At 39.1% G+C, this 24449-nt stretch overlaps 1 protein-coding gene across 1 annotated transcript; it reads left to right on the top strand.

Moving 5' to 3' along the window:
• Positions 1-6495: 6495 nt before the first annotated feature.
• On the top strand, positions 6496-9707 carry MYF5 (myogenic factor 5). Its single transcript, XM_006189290.2, is given in 4 exon segments — positions 6496-6844; positions 6846-7187; positions 8033-8108; positions 8532-9707. Coding segments are annotated over 4 exon segments (768 nt in total). The 5' UTR covers positions 6496-6685; the 3' UTR covers positions 8723-9707.
• Positions 9708-24449: the final 14742 nt, after the last annotated feature.

Raw genomic sequence — 24449 nt, 5'->3', positions numbered from 1 at the left:
GCATGTGGATAATTCCAGTTTCTCCTAAAATACTCTTAAAATGCAGAAAGCTTCATAGAGGAAACTGACATTGACATACAACCCCCCTCAAAAGTATAAGAGAAGCAGGTGGGAGTGTCAGTGGATGCAAACTGCTTAACCTCTGTGATGCTAACTGGATTGAATCCAGGTTGCTACCACTTAAATGTGGGGCTATCGCTGTCCCTCTTTTCGTCCTGTTTCCTCATTTACAAAATAAAGGGGATGACGATCAGAGTGCTTAACTCCTGTGAATGTGAAGAGTCACTGAGATAAATGCTTAACCAAAACAGGTCACAAAATAAACACTAAATGTCATCGGCTGTTTTTCTTTTTCATTAGTGAATCTAAATTGACCATCAAGAGTCTTTTCTTTTACCAAAAGTCACAGTTCCTTCAGACTTGGTTTTCTAGCTTTTTTTGTGGGCTCTGGCTGGGAAAGTATTAATAACGATGAGAGACGAGCAGCAATATGAGTGAGTCATTCTTAACACTTTACCTACTAACTCATATAATCCTACATAGACCTGTGAGAGAGGTCCCCTTGTTACTTATGAGAAAAGGATCCTTTGGAACAGAAAGATTCTTGCATTTTTAAGTATAGAGGGAAGACTTGGAGCCAAGTCAACATCAATGGCTTCAAGCTTGCTCTCTGAATTGCTTACATGCATCCTGAAAGAGAAGACTTGGGAAGTAAGTAACATTTGTGGTTTGCAGAATAACTTAGCTTTCTTTGACAACTGTTTCTCAAAAGCTCTTTCTCAAGAGTGATTAGCCAGTAAACTCCAAATTATAACAGTCGTTTAATTAAAAGGTAAGTGGTAAAGCATTTCCAATGATCCAATCAGAACACGTGTGAATTAAAATGTCTCGATGGTGTGCAGACCCATTAATTATGCTTATACATATTTATATTTTTTCTGAGACTCAATAATGATTTTCCCTAAGATGTGTATATATATATGTGTGTGTGTGTGTGTGTGTGTGTATATATATATATATATATATATATACACACACATTCACCTGTATTTTCAAAAATCAGATTCATGCCACAACTGAAATCAGATATCACAACTGACCTTTACTTCATAATTGCACATGTATCTATAATAAGATTTGTGTTATAAACTGCTCAGCAGCAGAATGCTTTTATCAATTCATGGACTTTACTTGCTGATAGATTTTATTCAGTCTTTGCAAACCAAATCCTCTCTATCTCTTTTAGCTGAGTAACTTGAGAAATTGTTTGGAGTAAGTTTGCCTACAGAAGACTCTTCATTAAATAGAGCAAATATTTCCCGAAGACTTCATGTGACCTTCTCTGCTGTAGCTGACATGTTAGGCTTCCCAATGAAATCCTTGGTGTGTTTGCAATTAAAGTGTTTTTATTTGATATTGATGATGATAATCTTGACTAAGGCTAAAGCCAAAACAAACAGGGCTGCGGAAGCAGAAAATCAAGATGTTAATGACTTGGTAAAGATAAGCAATTTGAGATTTAAACTGAGCCTCTTTCCAGAGGCAGGCATAAAGTTATCAAATATAAAATAACATGTGACTTTCTTTTATGTTACTATAGAAGTAATTTGTAGATTGTCAAATGTCAGCTTTCTCAAACCAACGTTAATCATCACACCTGGATCACTGAGTTTCAAGCATGGACATAGTGGAAATCCACTTATGTCTAACAGACTCATTTTTTTTTCAGACTCTTTTATGTGTTTTGGGGTTAGAGGTGTAGTGCTGAAATTCAGTGTTCCTAACCACTCTTGAGACTGGTAGAGAAGTCTTGGGTTGCTAAAGTGACCTCTGTCCTTATTAAAACTTTTTTTTACTCAAAGATAGACTTTTTCTCATCTGTGCTTTTCTCTTAGTAATATTTCATCCCATTTATTCATTTCAAGACTTCTTCCTCCCAACAACACCATATCTGGAAAAAAATTTTTTAAACATTTTAAACTTTCAAAATGTCTCATTGAATGTCCTAATTAAATGCATTGGTATAGGAAACTATATTCAATATTTTGTAATAACCTTTAATGAAAAAGAATATGAAAATGAATATATGTATGTATACACATGACTGGGACATTGAGCTGTACACCAGAAATTGACACATTGGACCTCACTGTACACCAATAAAAAAATGCATTGGTAACTTAGCCATAATATGGTATTTCCTCAAAGAACCAAGCCATGAAGATATTTGCCCAACAGGTCCCTCCACTCACTCCCTTAAAGTCAAAAGCAGTGTTAGAAAAGGTAAGCCTCCTTCACAGACGTTTCATTCTGAAACAGCCATTTTTGCAAGCCAGTTCAGAGGCAGCCTGGGAGATGGAATGCCTACGCCGAGTGCTGGAACAAAGATAATGCTTCAAGGACTGGCTACTTTCTCTACTCTCAAGGCTGCTAAAGGTCCTTACTTAGGCCTTTGATCTCTCCTGGGAGTCTTCGAATTCAAGCAGAGGCCAATGTCTTCCTCAGCTGTCTTCTCCACAAATTCTTCCAGCAGCTTTGGCAGGTACTAATGTGTTTACTTAGGTGTGCCTGGTTCCCAGAGCTAATAGCAGTTTGAAATTATTGAGCACATTGTCAAGTCAAATATAATAAGCAAAAATTTCAAGAACAATCCCAGGAATTGATAAGAGTCTCAGGTAGGGGCAGAAGTGAACTGAAATGAACTTATCTGCCTAAATATATTTGGTTTCTCTTGTTAAGAGAAGCCTGGAGAATTTTCAGTAAGGCAGAATTCCTAGAGTGGGCCAACTTCACTAGAAAAGGAAGCTCTGAGCATCATTTTGCTGGTGGGGTCTGTCCATCAACACTAGGATTGTTGCCAAACTGCTTGAACTAAAATAGATTCTTTTAAAAATAAAAAAAGGCTGATGATTACTTAAAGGCCTTTGCCATTAGAACCTGCTTATAAGTCTAAATTGTAAGAAAATTAAGCATGTGTTTATTATTCTTCAGAATGTAAAACGAAAAATGTAAAAAAAATTAAAAACACTATCGTAATCTATTCCACCAGAACCTTAGTGGCCATTCATTTATAACACCCAGCTAGGCTGACCTTTCTTCCCCTGATCTGCCTACTGCGACGCTTTCTTACCACACTCTCATTGTTGGAATATCATTTCTAACAACCTGTTTACATATTAAACAATTGTGTTTTCTCTGCATGGAAGAAACCCACTTCTCTGAAAAAACAGTGGAAAACAGATTGTATTTTCATTCTTTCCTAAGAGGAACAAAAGCCACCCGTCTGATTTTGACTAAAAGAGGCCACCCAGACAAACACTGTAAAAGACCTTTTTTAAAAAGTGAATTTTAAGTTTTTTCATACTTCCCTGTTCAATCCTCCCACTCAAAAATTTTTTCTTCTCTGTCTCAGTCACTTAGGTCCCCATTTTCCCTTCGTACGGTGTCTCCTGGGAAAAGAGCAGGGGAAATCTATCCTGAATTCGGGGAGCCCAGACATCTCTGAGGCGCTGGCTTCCTTCTTTGTCTCCTGCCTCCCATTTTTTTACCTCTTTCTCCTCTCACCCCTGTCAGGAGTTTAAAAGTGTCGTCTCGTTTTTTAACTTTGGTGCTCTGAGATCCTATTTTCAGCACTTGGGTCCCAAGGGTCCTCAACCCTGGACCTCGTTCCCCACCCCGTGCAAGTCCCATTAAGCCCCCGGGTGCTTGTGTTTTCTTGGCTTCTTTAGTTCCACTCGCCCGCGGCTTCTCCGCTAAATTTGTTTTGCGATCACCTTACCAAAGACAGCCCCAACCTCCGAGAGCTACCGTTCCGGACAGAGCTCCCTGAGTGACAGCGTCTTCCCCGCCCGGAGCCGAGGCGAAGCTTCGGGGACCGCGTTTGCGAGTTTCGGCCCTGGAGCGCTAACGACGCGCACTGAGCCCGAATCGACTGAAGAAGAAAACGAACACAATTCACGCCAGGAGCGCAAACTCTCCAGAAGGGGATGCCTACCTTCCAGTTTTCTGGGACCTGGGGCAACTGACTGACCCTTTGCGCTTCGATTACCTTCTCTCTTTTAAAAAAAAAAATATATTATTTGCTTATCTTTTGTTGCTGTTGTTTTAGCGGGGGGAATTCATTAGGCTTACTTATTTTACTTACTCATTTTAACGGAGGTACTGGGGATTGAACCCAGGACCTCGTCCATGCTAAGCACACACTCCACCACTGAGCTATACCCTCCCCCCATTACCTTCTTTTAATTATAGGTCCAGTTACAGTTGCCAGAGAATTGTTAGAAGCCAAAGTCGTAAATGAGTGAATTCACAGAAGGAGTTGAGAACAGTGCTGGGCAAGTAGAAAACTCATTTTAATTGTTTGCTACAAATATCCCATGCTGAGCAGTTGGGGGAAAAGGCACATTAGGTGCCTGGTGGAAAGAAAGCAGCTGAAAGGCAAGCAGAAGCATAGCCTCTGTCCTCCACTTCAGCTTGAAGGAGCAAGTTTATTTGTGCCCAAATCTGAAGTCTGCATACAACTCTGTTTCAGCTTTGGCCAGCGTGTAAACATCTGAATTCCACAGCCAAAGAAAGTGGTACTACTGCTGTTGACCAGAACCTGTGGGACTTGGCTGAGAATTCCTAGATGGGAATGTCTACCCACTACTGTGTTTCAGAGGTAGCAGTGTGTAGGCTTCGGAATGTTTCCATCTGCCTGTGTGGGTCCTTTAGGAACTCAATTCTTTTATCTGGTGTAGTCCTGGGAAAGTATTCATTTCAAAGGCATCCACTTGTTAGTAAGGTGCAGATGAATTTCCCACTGGCCAATTAAGCAGCCCACTGGTATGAAAGGGAGCCTGATTTTCGAGGGATGTGTGGTGATGGTGGTGGTGGTAGTGTCTTTGCCTGAGGGATGACAGAACTTGTGAGAGGGGACAATGATAAGCATATCTGTAGCAAACCCTAGTGACTGACACTCTCCCATCACTGGTTTCTGGAGCCTTCACTTTGGAAAGCAGATTTCACCCTGAAAGAGTTAATATTTCTCTGGCCTCTGCAAATCAGAGATCTACCTGCCAGGGTTGCTTTCCGAAAATAATTGTAGGAAAAACTAACAGAAAAGAAAGCTCCCTTAGGCTCCAGTAAGTTCTGAGTCACAGCAGTTCCCAGACTGTGTGACAGAAGATCGAGGTGAGAACTCTCCCTCCTCTTTCAATGCAGCTGGAAGCACTAGTCCGAAACTCCACATTACTTAGGTCTATTTGTGTAAACGTGAAGTAACAGCTTTTCCTACATGTAAACAGCAAGCCTCCTCCATCCCTCGCCTCCTAGTGATTTGGTAGTGGGTTAAGTAAGGGTGGAGGAGGATTGACAAAAGCTGATTAATAGGTTCATTGTCACTTAAATGGCAGCCCTCCCCTCTCGCCTTCTAGCCACCAAAGTTTAAAGACCCCGCTGTGATCGCCTTTGTGGAAGGCTTTAGTTGCCCAAGTGTGTGAAGTTACTCGGGTTGGAGGAGTTGGAAACTTTACACGAGCCGACAAGGACTGCTGTGTCGGCAGCTGGGACGCATCTGTAACGGTGTTAGTTTGCCTGAAAGCAGAAAATTAGCGACCCCAAAGCCCAGCTTGGCTGTTTAGTCTGTCGAGATGACAGGGCAGAGCAGAAAGAGAAGGAGCGAGGAGCCGTACCCCTGGAACGGGAGTTCGCCATCTAAAGCTGGGTTTCTGAGGATACAAATCTTACAGACGCAGTCAGTACAGACCCTCCACTTTCTCAGGGCCCATCAAAGGTCTAGTGCAAAGGGACAGGCGCTCAGTAAACCCAAGCAGAAGCAGGAAAGAGAGGGAGGAATGTTCCTGGTCACCTGGCCCTCCTGTGCCCACGCCTTGTGGGTGTACAAAGAGAACTCAGAGCAAGCTCGGTCTTGGGGAAAAGGAACCTCCCTGCTTACCCCCAATAACACAGAGCCTACAAAATGGCAATCTGATGAGAACAAAATCGATTTTTTAAAAAATTTACATATACTCCATTAGTGAAAGTGCCACTTCAAGTTTTTAGCAACCGTTAATCTGGCCCACTGGCTGAAAAAGTTCCTGACATAATTAAAGTTCACAAAAAAGAGAAACACGTAAAAATAAAGAGACCCCTCATGTCCCGGATTGGGAAGGCAGGGCAGCTTTTGGTGTCAGCTGAAATTGGGGAGTTGTATTTATTAATTATCTTTTTTAATGTGAGAACAACTGTAAAAAGTTGGAGTTCTTTCTTTGCTTTTGTCTGAGACACTCTTTAAGCGTCCCTAGGTTTGGGTAATCTAGAGAGCGCTGGTAAGCGGGTTGGGGAGCCATCACCCCCGCCCCAGCAGAAATGCAGTAAAACCATTAGCGTCAAAAGGGGCAGTAAACAGCAAATTGTCTCTAGAGGAAAGGCGGAGATCTGCCCAGACAACCTCGGGGGGGTTGCAGTGGGATATGCTAATAGTGCCGGGCCACTGGGGCTGGCCTCCCTCCCCCAACAATATATAAAGAGCCCCAACCCCAGCGCGGCCGACCCAGGCCGCCAGGCGTCTGCCCTTGCTAATTACCGGAGCAACCGACCTGGGAGCTCCGCCCGGGGTTTGCCTGCCCGCAGCGGCGCCAGGCTCCGGTTTCTCCCCTATCTATCTCGCTGCTGTCCAGGTGCACCGGCTGTCCCTCCACAGAAGATGGACATGATGGACGGCTGCCAGTTCTCGCCTTCTGAGTACTTCTACGACGGCTCCTGCATCCCGTCCCCTGAGGGCGAGTTCGGGGACGAGTTTGAGCCGCGAGTGGCTGCCTTCGGGGCGCACAAAGCAGACTTGCAAGGCTCAGACGAGGATGAAGCACGTGAGAGCACCTATGGGCCACCACCAGGCCGGCCACTGCCTCATGTGGGCCTGCAAAGCATGCAAGAGGAAGTCCACCACCATGGATCGGCGGAAGGCGGCCACCATGCGCGAGCGAAGACGCCTGAAGAAGGTCAACCAGGCTTTCGAGACGCTCAAGAGATGCACCACGACCAACCCCAACCAGAGGCTGCCCAAGGTGGAGATCCTCAGGAATGCCATCCGCTACATTGAGAGCCTGCAGGAGCTGTTGAGGGAGCAGGTGGAAAACTATTACAGCCTGCCGGGGCAGAGCTGCTCCGAGCCCACGAGCCCCACCTCCAGCTGCTCTGATGGCATGGTAAGAGATACTCTGTACCTAGTGGGCCCTCCAAAGTTTTTCCAAAAATCTTTACATCTCATTTAAGCCGGGTATAGCAACCAAATATTCAGTGGTTATTGACGAATAGTTAGGTGTGTGAGGGAGGGAGGCAGTTGTGGTAAAAGACAGGTGCCACGTTTAGACAGATGCCAGGAACAAAGCTGCTGAATAGGCTTTAATTTGACTTCCGACCAAGTTCTAGGTGTACACTGTAGGAGGGGGTTGTCATATGAGATAGGTGGCTATGAATGATCAATGAGATGTTTTCTCCATTAATCAGTTTACTTCCAATATATACCACCAGTGGACCCTGTAATACACTAACATCCACAGGCAACTGTCTGAGGCTCCCACTGTCCCACAGTTTGTAGTTTAATGAAGAAATGTAAAGAAATACCCGCATGGCCCCAGTCAGTCCCTGTTCTGCTGAGGCCTGGCTGGAAGATGTTGATGCATTCTTTTCAGAGAGCGTTTGCTTCAACGCTGCCAGGTTTTAATGTGTTTTTGCCCTGGGAAAGTGTTCTCTCTCTGAATTAGTGTGGCTTCCTTCTACTCCAATCCATTTTGCATGGTTAACCCAATGCACATTGCTGCTGAACTCCACCCCCCTCTTCCTTTTGCTGCTCTCTCCTCTTCTCCAAGCGCAGAGATTGACCTCAGTGCCCTTGCAATTTGGTGAGGGCTAGCCCTTCCTAAATCAAGCAATGAGGGTGATTGAGAGTGGCCAATTTACGGAGCTCATGGGTAAAAACTGCCTTACCCTAAGTCAGGGCATCTTTGGCCAAGACCTTAACACAAACATCTTCTTTTGTCTTTGATTATAGCCCGAATGTAACAGCCCTATCTGGTCCAGAAAGAGCAGCAGTTTTGACAGCGTCTACTGTCCTGATGTACCAAATGGTAAGAATTGATGACTGCAGAGGAGTTTAAAGACTAGTTCAGCTTCACAATTCAGCCTATCAAAGCAGGGTCTATTCTCTCAGGCAGTATCAGGAAGAGAATAGAAGTGATGGTTTTTATGGGGAGATTTTGGCAGAGCAAAATAAACACATATCTTCTGCTCAAAATTCCCTAACGGATACACCCATGCACACACACTAACATAACTGCTTTTGCTAGAAACATTACCAGGGTGTTTCTCCACTCCCCACCTTCATCCTCATGAACTGCTACATACTTGTTGCAAATTTCTGTATCAGGCTTTCTGTGACCACCTGACCTCTGGGTTTCAAAGATGCTGACCTACAATTTTAAGGGGCAACATAAGCAAGTCAATCTATTGGGGGATTTTTTTTTTTAATGGCTTTCTCCTTGTATCCTTAGTATATGCCACAGATAAAAGCTCCTTATCCAGCTTGGATTGCTTATCCAGCATAGTGGATCGGATCACCAACTCAGAGCAACCTGGATTGCCTCTCCAGGACCCGGCCTCTCTCTCCCCAGTTGCCAGCACCGATTCTCAGCCTGCAACTCCAGGGGCTTCTAGTTCCAGGCTCATCTATCATGTGCTATGAACTAAAAATCTAGCCTAGATGAGTTCCACCAGGAGGGCCTATGACACAGGAGGAAGAAGGCCGCAAGAGTCCAAAAGCAAGACAACCTGTACATAAGCATTTCCTCTCAATTGTAAATTTGTAAATATTATCTTGCCACTTTATAAGAAAGTGTATTTAACTAAAAAGTCACTATTGCAATTAATACTTTATTTCTTTTCTTCTTTGTTTCTTTTGTCTTTGCTTTAGATATGTAGTCCCAATAGTATTTCTTATAGGGGGCAATTCATCACAGGTAGCTTGTTGCAATACTTAACTTATATTTTTTATAAATATTGCTTATCAAAATATTATCTCTGATGTTTAAATCCTTATATTTTCTCTAAAACATTAGAACAGCTGGAAATCAGTTATAGGGAGTTTAAATACAGTTAATGTTTGCTTTTCTCTTTAATCCTTTGGTTATATTGTGTTAAATAAAACTATAACAATACTGCCTAATGGTATATATTTTGATTTTTTCTTATAAAAATGCATCTTTTTAATGTAAGCACAAAATAGTACTTTGTGGATGATTTCAAGATACAAGAGATTTTGGAAATTCCGCCATAAATAAAATTGTTTCAATGAAGAAATACTTTGGTTTATGATTTTGTGAAAGAACCCTCAATAGAATCGACAGTCATTGATACGGAATCTTTAGGATGGAGCTGCAAATACTGAAACAGTTGGTTTTATAGATGAATCTGAATATTTATCATTTCATGGACTCAGTTTAGGTCCTGTTGGTGTCACAGATGAAAATACCATATTTCTATTTTGAGTATATTTCAAGGGAGCCTGTTAACTACTAATTTTTCCTTTATCTTAGTGTTGTACCAGTATAATATCAAAGTGTGTGTCTCTGTGGAGAAAATATAGAAGATATTCAGGACAATAACATATTTTTAAACAAAAAGAATGTACAACATTACATCATCTTAATACCTACAGTACATTAGAAATCATGTATTAGGTCATATTTATTTACTTGCCTGAAAACATCTTGATACATTAATATATTAATATTGTCAATAAAATATTTAAAGGTACTGAGCTGATTTTTTTTGTATTATTAAAATGCTGGCATAAGAAAATTTACACAAACTGCAGTAAAGTGAAGCAGATTGCAATTGCCTTTCTCTTTTTCACAGCCTTTTTCATTTTATTAATTGTATTTTACTGCATGTGTTGTGTGATGAACATGTACCCTTTATTGTTCATCATTTAAATTTCTTTTAGAATAAATTGAGATAAAATTAAACAATTAATTGGAAAATTAGGTAGCCAATCACTGGGATAATTCTCACAAGGTTACCACTGAGAGAGAGAAAAAGGAAATATCCTTGAAGCATCTACAGTAGCTGTTCACAGAGAGCAAATAAAGATAATTGTCTTATCCTCTCATTTGTACATTAATTCAAAATGTCTAATGGTTTGTAGTTACATATATTCACCAGCCAAAGCATATGGATTCTTGGCTAGAGCCTGGCAATCACGCCATTCTCAGGAAGGTTTCCCCTTCTTTCTGGACAAACCAGTCATCAGGCTTACAAGAATAGACGTTATTCCATAAAGGAAGGGAGAGAAGAGGGGCTGGGTTCAAAAAATATTGTAGCCACTGTCACTTTTAGCATCATGCCCTCATACGGGATGCTGACTGTCAGCACACAGGTCAGTCTTATCCATGATCTGACAGTGAGGATTTGAAGGTAAGAGAATTCAAGAGGGCATTATAAAGAGTCAATATAATTTCAACTTCAGTTTGAGTGATTCACTTTTCTTAGACACTGTCTCCTATGAAGAAGTTGGAAATTTGTTGTTCTTAGTAGAATTAAAATAAAGGGAACTATAAGAATATTGTTTTTTTTTTAAAGCTCAATGTTAAAACACATTAGCATATGCTATTCCATTTAATCAAAATAAGCAGAATATAATGTGATTTTTTAATTCAAGTGAATAAATATTAATTTTATTACCAAACCCCAGCTAATCCTATCCTTGCAAGTGAATTTGATATTCTGTTACTATTATAATGCTTCAAAATATTTAGAGTTTTATTTAGCTCTGGATTTAATACAGATGTGATTAATGTATAATTAAAGACAGTACTCTCTATGACAGCTTGCTCGATTAATCTCATTTCCAACGGACTAAATTGAAGGCTAGCGTCTATTCAGTAAAGAGCTCAGCACAACGCATCACATGCAGTCATACACACTTTTTTGACAAGGGCCTTTGGGAATTGGTTACAGTAGTCCAGACCCAGAAGAGCCTTCCCTACTTCAAGAAAGTAGGACAGGTGAGTGGAGAAGGGGTGATACTGGCAAAATATTCAAGTAAGGACAGGATTTTGCCATCTATAAATCCCATGGACTGGACAACCGGGCTGCCACTAAGCTTTTATCAGACCCATCTCTGCTGGTGGAAAACATGTCACTACCAGTCAATTTATAGGAAAACAAGGAAAATGTTCCCTTTCCCATCTGCAACTTGATGGGGAGGAGGTTCTCAGGAAATAAGAGTCCAAAGAGACTCCCTTCTCCTCAAGCCTGGGAAATGCAAGTTCACTGGGTTACACAGGAAAACTACATCCAGTGAGGTTATGGAAATTGAGAAGTACCACTTGGAAGCAAGCTGCTATATAGGTGTCTTGATTGCTCCTATTGTTTTCCTCATTTGAAAAATGTAAGTCAGATAAAATTATCGGTTATATCATAGCCGTAAGTTCTTCTTTAAGATGGCATTCCATCTTAAATATTCCATTAAATACCTAATCTGAGAGTGGTGTTTCCTGAAATTCTCTCTTTGAGGTTGTAACAGTTACTAGGTTAAAGAAGCAGTTGAATTCCCTGACTTTCAGAGGTGGTATTTCTGGGAGTGGTATTAGAGCACCAGCTCAGAAAAGCCCTGCTCAGATGGCAAAGGGCCCCTGAAAATATCACCTCTGAATGGTCCCACACTATCGCAAAAAGCACAGACCATCTAATTTATTTCTTTAAGAATTCTGGTTTGATGTTAGTTGACTAATGATTTAATTGTTTAAAATACTACAGTTGCTGAGAAAAGGATCTAGAATTTAATCCAAAGTTTAAACTGGGTCTAAAATTATTAATGTATTGCTCTCTTTTAAATTTTCCTTGCCAGATTGTAAAATGGAGTAAAGGACAGCTTATGATAACATTATAAATAGTTACCACTAAAACTGTTATAGTGCTAATATCTTACAAAAAGAATCCTTTGTAAAGGGAAAAACAAGCCAAATCTTATCTCCTTTTATGCTACTTAATTCACTTTATTACAGATTAAGTGAACACTAATGATAAAGCAACTACTAAAAATTATTGTGTGTATTATTATGCAAATAAGGAAATAGAGGCTTAAGGAGCTTAATAATTTTAGCAAGAACACTCTATTTGGGCTATTTGGGCCTCTTCACAGCACATGTTCCAGGATGCTCAGGCAGAAATCACAAGGCTCCCTATGTATGACCTAGCACGAAAAGTCCTAGAACATCATGTCTACCACATTCTTCTGGTCAAGCAAGTTACTAAAGTCAACCCAGGATCCCCAAGAAGCAAATTAAATGTCACTTTTCAATGGAAGAAATAGTAATGAATCTGAAGCCGTATTTAATCTGCCATAATGACTGGTACATAATTGTGGTCTCTGTTTCCTTATCTTTTACTCATTCCACTGACTGAAATCTGCCGCTGCCTCTGTCACTATCCATGATCATTATAAAGCAGTAGACCGTTCTAGCCCTGGGCAAGATTACACCTCCAGCCCAGATATCTTTCCTGATTTTAATATCTGTATATCCAACAATGTACACAACTGATCTTTAGGTTCTTAACATCTCTTGAATGTCTCAATGGTGCCTCCAAGTAAATATGGTACAAATTAAGCTCATGATGTTCTGCCTGTATCCCTACCTCTTAACCTAGCACCCTTTCAGTGTTGACTCTCTCAATGAATGATGTCACCAGTCACTCAAACATGAAACTTAAGACATACTCCTGATACTCTGATCTCCCTTACCTCTTGTTCAATTCATTACAAAATTCTAGATTTACTTTCCTTAAATATCTCTCAAATCTCTGCCCTCAATCCAAACTATGGTGACCTCTATCCAGGAGTATCATTAAGACCTTCTTAACCTGGCCCCCATAACCTTCCTGGATCTCCCATTACTGGAGACAGCATCCAAGTTTTTCTTTGGGGACTGTCCCTTTCCTTTTCTCAAGCCATGTGGTTCAGGTGGGATTGACTGTACTTCAAGAAATGGACAAGTCATTCAGGCTTGACCATGAGTGTGTCCTCTTCCTTGGTCAGAGTAATTGCTTCATGGATGGACATGTGACCAAGTTGTTCAGTAATTGTCAGTCCTGGGACATTAGCTGGAGCTATAGGGAAGAATTTCTCTTTCTGCTGGGGTAATAGTATAAGCGATTTTTTATTCTAGGCTGCCAGCTGCCATTTCATTCCCAGGAGAGGAGAGCTTGCCTAAAAATAAAGCCAACACAGTAGAAGTCAGACCTGTGACGCAGAGTGATTTTCCCCTGAAAATATTATTAAGCATCTGGATCCCAAAATGCCTGAATATCTGCTCTTGACCACGTTTTACAAGTCTGGTGCCAACAAAGATCTTTTTTCTTAAACCAGTGTGAGTGGGAATTCTGCTAACTGAAACAGAAAGAATCTTGCATAACTCCATTATTTGACCTTTCCTACATATTGCAGCCAGAGGAACCATCTCAGAATATTTATCTGATCATGTCAGTCACTCCACCCCCACCACCAGCTTACTGCACACAGGTATTGACCAAATAAACTTATTACCATGACCCTCACGTTTCTGTATGTCCACCTCTTCTATCCCTCTCTAGCATTACCTCTTTCTGGCCACGTCCCTCCTCTCTCCGCTCCAGCCATATAAGGGACTTTTATCAGTCACTACATCCCCTCTAGCCAGTGGACCTTCACACATTCTCTCTTGTCCGCCATGCTCTTCCCTCCTCCATTCCTCCCAGTTGGTTCCCACTCCTTTGAGATCTCAGCTCCAGCTTCAATTCAAAGGCAAGTTTTTCTCGAACTCTTTCACAGTATCAAGTCCTCTATCATCTCAAAATACCATATACCTCTTTTCTATAGCATGTCTCACAAATGAGACTGTGCATTGATTTACGTGATGACTAACATTTGCTTCCTGCACCCTGAGAGCAGGGACCGGTTCCTGCTCAACTCTGTGTCCTCTGGACTGTATGAAAAGTGATACTGCTGAAGCTTTTGTTGTTGTAGTATCCTTATTTTTCAAACTCTCTTTTTCAAAGAATTCTTTGACACTATTTTCTGTTTTTCTACTGTTCTCTTAATTTTTTTTTTCTGTTAATTTCTTGTACTGACTTTCTTTATTCTGGTTAATCTTTATATATTTATTTGTTAGGCTTCTGTTGTGTCATCTTCCCTTTTCAGGTTCCTGTGGACCTCTCCTACTTCCATAGGCTCACTCCCTCCCTCTCTCCTAGGACAGAGATGCTTCTCCCATTGATTTCGTCATACCTCTCCTAAGGGAAGCTGCTCCACAGGCATCCTCTGATGGGCCTGGCTGGCCTTTTGAGCAACTGTTAACCAGTTAGGGATGGGTGTGTGATGTGAGGGCAACCAATCAACAGACTGACCAACATTCATGAAATGCAAAGCCTGATCTCAATATTGCATGGAAAGAAACAGATACTTATTATCGTAAGTTCAGACTCAAAAATAGAGAAAAAAGGTCATGCTGTTGACGGGACAGGGAGAGGATGACAGGCCACACACAGGCTGGAACTGTGGAAGGATATGAGTTAAGTAAACCTAAGCAGCGAACGCGTAGACAGAGCAGATTCAGAGACAGAAGACAGCACAGCGGCCACTGTGGCCCCACTATTCGTAGCAGATATGGGGCCCTGGACAGGAGTGAAATTGAGTCCCACTAACTCATCACTAATTAGCTGCAGGCACTTGGGTAAGTTACTCAGATTCTCAAAAGTTATTTTCTCACTTATAAATGTAGATAATAATAGAATAAATCACAAGACTTTTTGTGATAATCGCATGACATAAAGCATATGAAATAGCTTAGCTCAGGGCCTAACACATAACAAATACTCAAAATATGATAATAAAAGAAAGTACAGTAATTGAGACTTAGGATGAAGACTCATAAGTGCTTAAAGCAGGGATCTTCAGAATTATCTTGATGCCAAATATATCCTCCTGCTCTGGTGCCCATAGGCCCGCGGGATTTCCTCACTACTCTTCATGAATCCTATATATGAGCCAGCCTGAGTGGATCTGTAACTAAAAGAACCACATTAAAACATTCTTCAGATAGTATTCTGCTGAGTTTTACTCAGAAGGCCATGCATATTTTCAGTGACCAGCTGAGTTTGCCCCCTTGACAGCAATCTTAACATGGGTGAAATTAAACTCATCTTTTTCTCCTGCGTATCCTATTTCATGTTGTGGCACCACAGGCACAAGTAAGCATGCCAACATTTTTAGAATCATTCTTGATTCCTTCTTTTCCCTCAAAGCAATTGACTGAGTTTGTCTAGAACATAACACAAGTAGGAATTGTAAAAATAATAGTAATAGCGATAGAAACAACAGCGTATTTCCTCAAGAAGCATGATTTTCCACACTGTAATCTAGGAAATCAGTCTGAGTTTTATAGTCTATGCCTATCTTTCCTCAAAAAGTTTCAAATTGAACATCTTATAATGAATGGGATTTTACGGTAAAGAAAATGTTGACCCTGAATGATGTTTAAAAAGGGACATTTATTAATCACTTCTTTTATACTAGAAACTGAGTTTTACAGGTATTATTAATGGTGATCATGAGTAGATAAAAACAGTATCTCTATTCATAGGGCGACTACTATGTTTCCGGAACAGTTTTCAAAGTCTGATAGGCATGAAACATAGCTAAGCATCAAAACAGATCAAGGAGTTGAGTATTACCCACTCCAGGCTGCACCTGAGGAAGGCCTTACACAGAGAAAGTAAATAACATGATCACTTTATAGGTGGAGTTTTTGTAAGCTCTCTTATTGTAGACTCATGCAGCAACGAGAGAGTTCAGTGAAACCCCGAGGCCAGGAAAGCCTCTGGAGCAAGGAAGTAAGAACTTGACAATGGTGTTTCAGTATTCTGGTTGTTGGGAATGGAGAGAAGGTGAAGTTAAGAAAACTAATTAGGGGGATATCATAGTAGCCCATAGACGAGGTGACGTTTCCCTTTAGTCCTTGCTGAGCTGTCCAGCACAAGGGGGGTTCTCAATGAAAGCTGTTGACGGACTGAACCACGGAGGTTGTGTCTGCATGATGCCAGACATCTGGATATAAAGACTAAAACCCAGTCACCCAGATGTTGAGGTTACTTGATACACGGCCATCAAACATTTAAAACTTTTAACTGATTGACTGCCTTTTTTACTTTTTGCCCAGATAAATGACATTGAGTTAACTCAGCTTGAGCCTGGACTGATTGCTATTCCTTGGTTTTTTTTTATTAAGGAATGGTTAATCAGGTTATCAATGCTGACGAATCACTAAAATAGGAATGGCACTCTAGGAGATAGGTTAGTATCAAAATAAGTGAGAACTGGTAATAATGAAGAAAAGTGAAATCTTCATATTATCAGAGATGCATTTTAAATACTTTTTGTGGTTACCCTATTTTTATTCAACAGATTTTCACTGGGTTGGGTGTCTCAAGCTTACAGCATTACAGTTCTCTAAGTAACTATTATTTTTTTCACATCAAAGCTGATTCCTTGAAAATATTTCACAGACAATTAAATGGTAACACTTTCCTTCTGTGCACAGTAAAAATGTGATATAAAAGTGAAGCACTGTAATACCATATTCAGTTCAGTAAAAGGAAATTTTATCTTCCTAAATAACTGTATTACATATAATAATGTATTTTAAAAATCATACTGTCACAATTAAGTAATGACAGTAATAGAAATATACCTTTGTTCTTTGAAAAATTATCTACAAAGTAAATATAACTTGAAAATAAAAATATTAATTTATTATTGAAGATAATGCCTTTTACTCAAATTCACTCTGTCCAAACGCTAGCCTGGCTTGTTGACAAGTGAAAGTATGAGTAAAACAACTGGTTAACTGGGTGGCTTGTGTGAAGGATGATAAAGAGATGGACTGTTATGGGGTTGGCCCTTTTTTCCTTCTTGAAAAATTACTGATTTTGAAGTTACTTCTTGAATCACCTGACTGGCTTCACATTTTGTGAGTAGGGACAGTGCTACCTGGGAAGACTGGCTTTCTCCACAGGAAAGTGATCAAAAGAACTGAGATGATTTCCTGGATAACTAAACCCAAATCTCCACTGATCTAAGCTGTCAATATTTTTTTGGAAGGAATGTGTGTTTGTGGCTAAACAATACTAAAAGCACGTGGGTTTTGTTTTTCCTACTAGGTTATGAGTTCCCTCAGTGCAGGACTGTTCTTTGTATCCCCAGCATCTGGTCTTACTTCAGGCATGCAAAGGATATAAAATAAATGCTCATTAAATAAATGTCTGTATTCTCAAATCAATCTGTATACTTGTGTAGAACCTCTACTGGAGGCATTCAAACTTCTTTCCATATCTAATTGTAGATCAGAACATCTATCCTGTTTTAAGTGTTATAATCTCTTTCAGAAAGACAGGATATACGATATGAATAGTCTCATACAAATTTAGAATCAATTCAACATGAAGAAATGAGTATCCACTACAAAGACATCTCTTTACAATCACAGGCTTAATAACAGAGCTAGAAATAATTGCATAAGAACAGATTGCCAATATTTGAATGGCAGAAAGAACTATTTTTAAAGTTACACAAAGAATTTCTAAAGTCTTTCAGGCTAGCTGTGCTGGAAGGATAAATGTCTTTTATACTGACATATTGCCAACTCAAAGCATCTAAAGGCCCTTTCAGAACTGCATATAAACACGAATCGAATCATTTCACCCACCTCTGGGCTGGAATGTGACAGCTGGTTAAAGTGAGCATAGCAACACCATGCAACAATGTCAAACAGGATGAATGGCTTAACCAATCAAAAATAGAGCATCAAAGTGAAACTGCTCAAATTAGACTTCTGGCCAGGACAGAAAGGTTAAATGTTCTGTACTGGTATAAAGTCGCCGAGATCCTTGATGACCACAAAAGTCATGTTAGTACAACCAACTGAATTCAAGACGTGACTCAGCAGCTTAAGAGTTCTTTAATACTATCACATGGGGGCTTTTTGTCATTTTCTAATTCAACGGAAAGAATGTAGAAAACTAGGTGTGTGGTATAGTTAAGGGAGTGACCTGTGAAGTAAGGGCGACCTTGGTCAAGTCACAAGTTCCCAGTTAATAAGCGGATCAAACTACTTTCCGTCTCTATGCTCTCTTTTCCTCAGTCACAACAAAGTTCTTAACACCCATCTCCACAAGCTATGTTTAGGGTTAGCTATATACATGTGTATGAAGCTCTGAAATCAAGTCCTGGGACACAAACACACACCATACACAGAGAAACTTACTTTGCCTATTAATGGTCAGCAGAATTCAGACAAAATGCTGGGGAGGAGATTATAAGAATGATTTTCTAACATACTAAATTATTCTTAACCTAGGGATGTGACAAGTTGTTGACTCAAGAGGTAGTCTGGTTTAATTTAAGCCATTACAGGAATACTGATAGATTAAATACTATAGCCAAAAGTTATGTTTAGGTGGAACTAGAGAAAACATAAGCATACGAAGCTTTTCCTTGTTTCTGCCTAGCAATAAATATTAATCAAATTTGATTAATCAAGTTTAATCAAAATTCCAGAATGAATTATTTTAAGCTCAGTCTGACAAACTGCAGGATTTTCAACATTGATGTTTACATCGGAAGTTACATAATGCTGTGATATTAAAGCTATTCAAATAAATTACCTAAAATTATTATTCCTTTTATTTTGGTTAATTTGCAAGTTCTAATAAAATCTACTTTCAACTCCAGAGTCTTATTAATCTTTTCCATTTCATTTCCCTTCTAAACTAAGGTCTTCATTCTTTGCATGAATGACTAAAGCTATAACTTTAAAATGTTTTCACAATATAAAGTTCTGAAATATGAACAAATATATATGAGCATATAATACAAAAGTGCTACAAACACTATTTTCTACTAATCCTTAGAGAAAAAACACCTGAGTTATATATTGAAATCATATACTAAGAATTGGCATAAGTGAACTATAGTCATATTATAATCACAATGTTCTTCTATATATGTAGGTTAATATGGTTATTTCACCATATATGAGATCATTTTTAATTCTTACTTGATTGTGGTAGACAAAATCATCCCTTTTTAAGTCAATGTATAATAAAAGTTGAGTGGCAAGACTTATAGCTCACCAAAACTAAAATACGTAGGATTCTAATTATCAGTCTAATCCTCTCCGGAGGTTAACTCTTAAAATCATGGCTATCAAGTTTCATGTGTTATATTTACTGTGGTGCTTGGGAACATTGACAAAGGGTTGAGTATCTCTGGTATGTCCATTCTAGCTTTACTCACTGAGCCATGTCACTTGCTGGTAAGTTATATAAAAGACTTCTATTTTTATGGGGGGTATTTTTTCAATTACTTTATATATTAGCTCCCAGTAAATGTTCAGTCAACACAATGACATTTTATAGAATGGCGCAAACTCTTCCACTGAGTACTTGCAGTACAGATTTCTTTGTATTACTGTACAAAGAGTGACAATGTTTTTTGATGAGGGAGCTATAAATTTAATTGCTTCATTATTTTTTCCTTTTTAGCTTTTTCCAAGTTTTCTAAATGGACACTTTAATTAAAAACAAAAAGCAAAACAGTGCACAACAACTTATACGAACTAGTCTCATATCAACATTATCCAATCTGTAATTTCTGTTTTACAGAGTTAGTCAACTTTTAAAAGCACCCCTAATACTTCCTGTGCTGTTGGCACGTGGATACAACTACTCCCATTAGATTTGACCATAAGAAGGAAGAATGGGTTGGAAGAGACAGAAGGTGCACATGAGGGCAGGTACTGGGATACTTACCCAACTGCTCAAACCCATGAAGCTCATACTGAACTCTGACAAAAGGCTTTGTGAAGGCTAATTGGAGTGTATGTCTTTCCGTACTGCCCCAATGATCATTCAGACGCCCTATAAAATTGTCCCCACCATATATTATTTACACTCAAGACATCTTTGAGAAAGATCATGCTAATTTAAAGACACAGAAAAATACTGATTTCAATCCAAGAGCTCATCCCAAGTCTATTTCAGGGCCAAGAATTGGTGCTAATAATTTCAATTTCAGTCCTTCTGCTTCTCACTGACTAGCTTTTAGCTTTTAAATGCAATTGTTAGTTTTAGCTTACTGCAGTATACAATAGCTTATGTTAATACCTGTTGCATAATTTGTATTAATTTTGACAGTTATAAAACAAGTCTCACTCATATAGCCAATAATTTAATCAGCATTCAGATGTAGGTTTATTACCAGTATATCCCTAGTATTTTTTTACTTTCAGTAGATAGAGCCATCTCCCCCTGAGAAAGACAGGTGCTCAAAGTCTTTTGGAGGGTATTCCAGAAGTCTTAGGAAAAAAATTAGTTATTACTGAAGACTGGAAATGAAGGACTTGTAAATACTTCATGAAGTCCCCAAAATAACATGAAGATGCACACTTTGTGTTATTTTCTCTAACAGGTTTACAGAAAATTTTCTAATGAAAATGATGGTTTGGCTATAAATCAGTGATGAAGAAAAGAGAAGCTGAATGAAGAAAATGTTTTTGTGAGAGCTTGCTCAAGTGAAATATAGGGGATTACCAGGGACAAAATCGTGTGGCTTCCATAGAAAATCTTACCAGAGGTGGGAAGGGACACAGAGGCACCTGGACCACATTTCTTCACTGTTCTCCCCCTCCTAATCCATTTCTAGGTCTTTGCTCTTGATTTGACTATAGTGGTATATACCTTCATATTTCAAATATTCTCTCTGTGAATTATGAACCCCAAATAGCTGTGAGTAATGTCTGTAATGCTTGCCTTCTAAAGGACTTAAGAAGGCTGCATAGTTTATAGCTGATAAACTGGGAGTCAATCTTTCACTGCAATGATGTATTCACTGCACTAAGAACCATTTCCATTGTAAATTAATTCTCGAAATGTTGGACCATAAATGTCACCAGTATCATTCCCACTCTGCTCCCAGAAGCAGCGGCTCTGTCAGTCTGCTGCAGGTGCTGGCTTCTGAAGGCAAGGTGCTCCAAACCAAACACATTAAACCATGACTCCATTCTTAAGGGCAACTCCTTTCAAAGGCCTCTTTACTTTATGCCGCTTGGCAAAGAGATTAATGGATGCCATTTCTGATATGCAACTGGCTTTGGGGTTTTCCTTTTGCCCTTTCAGAAGGAGGTACCTCTGAGTGCCCCTTCACAAATATATTTCCCAAATGTGCCTTTTTGAGAAGGTTACCCTAGTTCAGTTAGTATTCACCCTCTTTCTGCCTCTGTTTGGAATATATGGACTTAAAATACAACCAGCTGTCAGGTCTTTATTGAGTCATCAGTCTGCAGAGAACTTACGTGGAGACATGAAAGAATCAAACAACATAGGGCTGCCCTTGAGGCGTTTAGGTTTTTGTAGGGTGAGAAAAAATTCTACCATGATGAGTCAGGCGACAAATAATATGTGAAGCCAATTTCAGGTATTAGTTACTTAGGGCCCTCATTAGGCATTTTGCAGTGTTTACTAGGGGGAAATGTTCTTGGGGAAACCAGAGCAACATGGAGGTTTAAATTTCTGGCAAACATTTTGTTGACTAGTACATCATTTGGAATATTAAATTGATTCCACAATTGCTATGTAGAGTAGAGAAGAAATGTAAAGGTAGTTTTCTTGTTCGTCTTTAGAAGATGCTCTTTCTTTTCAAGCTGTTCAGATTGATTCAGTGGAGTGTGTCTAAAATCTAAAGCTCAGGATGCATCAGTCTGGTGAGAAACTGCAGGTGCTGTCAAAGAAAACTTATTTCTTTAATCTATCTTCTGATTTTGTATCCCAGGTAGCACTAAAGAATTGTTCTGTTCCTTTAAGAAGTCGATAGGGAAATTTAAAAAGAAGAAAAATTACCTGAAAGCCAAAGTATGACTGAGTAAGTCTATATTGGTGCATGACCAGTTTAAGTAATGAGTGGTTAACTGGAGCCCCTCAGCTCCTGACATCTATCTATATGGCTACCACCAGAAGGATTTTAATGTACCACCTTGTTTTAATACCAGGTTTTTAATGAAATTTCACCTAAGGACAGTCACTGCAATCATTCCTTCATATGCACTATTTTACAAATTATGAAACCATGTGAAGTTAGATTAAGAAGTTTACTCAAATGTTCGACTAGCATTCAAGCTCAAGGTGTATGAGAGAATCGTTTCCTTTTTTCCTACAGTTAGACTATCTATATTAAAAAGAAGGCAGAGTAAAGCTAGTTACAAATTATCTAAAGAATCTATGTTTTGTCTTTTTTTCTTCCACCTTTCCCAGTTCTGACCTCCTCCTCTTCATCATCTCCATCATCTCATCACTATTAATTTAACAAGTCAACATAAGTGCTATGTCAGTACTACTCAAATTGTGCACACCATCAGTGAACACATGCAAAATAAGTGCAAAGGAAGAATTAGCTGTCCTGAGCACTTTTTTCCTAACAGATTAACACTATTTGACTGTTAACAAATATCTTATGAACGCTTCCAGAATGAACAAATTGTGGTACCTATTTTCAAAAGGTTTACAATCACATGTGGAGGAAAGAAACAGACATCTTTTGCTTTTGAGCTTCATCCTGATTCTGACAATGTTCTTCAAGCTCTAATTACTGAGCTCACTGATTAATGTCATTGTAGGAAAGAAGGATCCTTGAAGACTGCCAATATTTAGGCATCAGGGAAAGGAAGAAAAATTGGTGAAGGAGGTTGGGAAAGAGCAGTCTGAGAAATCTGAGAAAATTAGAAAAGTGCTGTATGGAAGCCAAGGGTCCAAATATTATACATGAGGTTGCTGTTACATGTTTGGTTTTGTGGCAAGCAACAGTATCAGTTGATCTTGATTTGATGGTGCAGTAAAGATGGCGTTATTTACTACCAAAGCTTGTGCTCAGTAATGCCTCTAGATAGTTGGTATTCAAGAGGTGATCCTTTATAAAATGGGTGGCGTGGGAGTGAGTGGCACAGGACTCTAAGGAAAGGAGTTGGACTTCTGGTTTCAAAACCTTGGAAGTTATCCACCTGTCCTTTACTTGCACAAATATGATGGCTGTATATAAATCTTAGATGTTATATAAATTATTAGAGCTAGTCAGAGTTCAGGCAGGTGGCTAACTGTAAGATCAATACCTGAAAATTCCTTACTTCTTGGGAGAAAGTTATAAAACTTTATTAAAAGACATTCAGAAATATCTGAATAAAAATAAAGGTATACCATATCCATAAACAGGAGAATGTGATATTTCAATGATGTCAATTTTCATCAAATTTAATCTCTAAATTTAGGACAATGTCATTGGAGAATATGACTCTAGCATTTGTTTTGAATAACTGGGATACAACTGAAGCAGCCAAAGGTGGGGTTACTTGCTCCAGCTGATAAATACTATTTACTATGGAAGTTATGGTAATTAGATAGTTTGATATTGATTCAGGAACCAGTAGAGCAGTGGGGCAGAGGAAGAGGATAAAGAGCCCCCAAATAAACAGACCCACTCATATATGGACGCTTAATGTATTACAGTGATGGTATTCGAAATTCAGCGGTCAAATTATGGCTCTTCAATAAGTTGTTCCTGGACATTTTATTATCCTAAGAAAGAAATAAAGAGAGAGAAGAAGGAAGGTAGTGGGGAGGCAAGGAAGGAAGGGAGGAAGCCTTCTAGGTAGAATGTAAATCGGAAAAGCAAAACTTTTAGAAGAAAATATAGAAGAATATCTTCATGAAGTTCAGGTAGTGATGGATTTCTTACATAAGACACACAGCACAAGGAACAAAAAGAAAAAGTGATAAATTTTTCTACATTACAATTTTAAGAATATTTATCAAAAAACATAATAAAAAGTGAAAATATAAGCCACAAACAGGAAAGTTTTACATCAACCAACAAAGGATTGTATCTAATATATATAATATGTAAGTGTATATACGTATATATATATCCCAAATAAATAATGAAAAAGGCAATCAAAAACTGGGCAAACTATGTAACTCAGAGAATTATTTTAAAAAGGAAATGGGAAACATGAGTGGCCAATAAACACATAGAAAGTTGCTCAACTTAATTTGTAATCAAGGAAATACAAAATGAAACTACAATTGGCTCTCATTTTATGCATACCAGATTGGCAAATGCTGAAAAATCTGACAATTCCAGGTACTGGTAAAGATGTGGACTAAAAGGAGTCTAACACACTACTGGTGGGAGTGTAAATTAAAGAATCATTTCTCCTTAATTAATAATGTTGATTGTGCACATAGCTATGACAAAACAATTTCATTCCTAAATATATAAAACCTAGGGCAGAAGTCTTCAGACCAAGTTACTCATATGTCTCAAAGTATACAAA

The sequence above is a fragment of the Camelus ferus genome, chromosome 12, assembly GCF_009834535.1.
Source record: "Camelus ferus isolate YT-003-E chromosome 12, BCGSAC_Cfer_1.0, whole genome shotgun sequence".
Taxonomy (NCBI): Eukaryota; Metazoa; Chordata; class Mammalia; order Artiodactyla; family Camelidae; genus Camelus; species Camelus ferus.
This window is presented reverse-complemented; position numbering and strand designations above follow the sequence as displayed.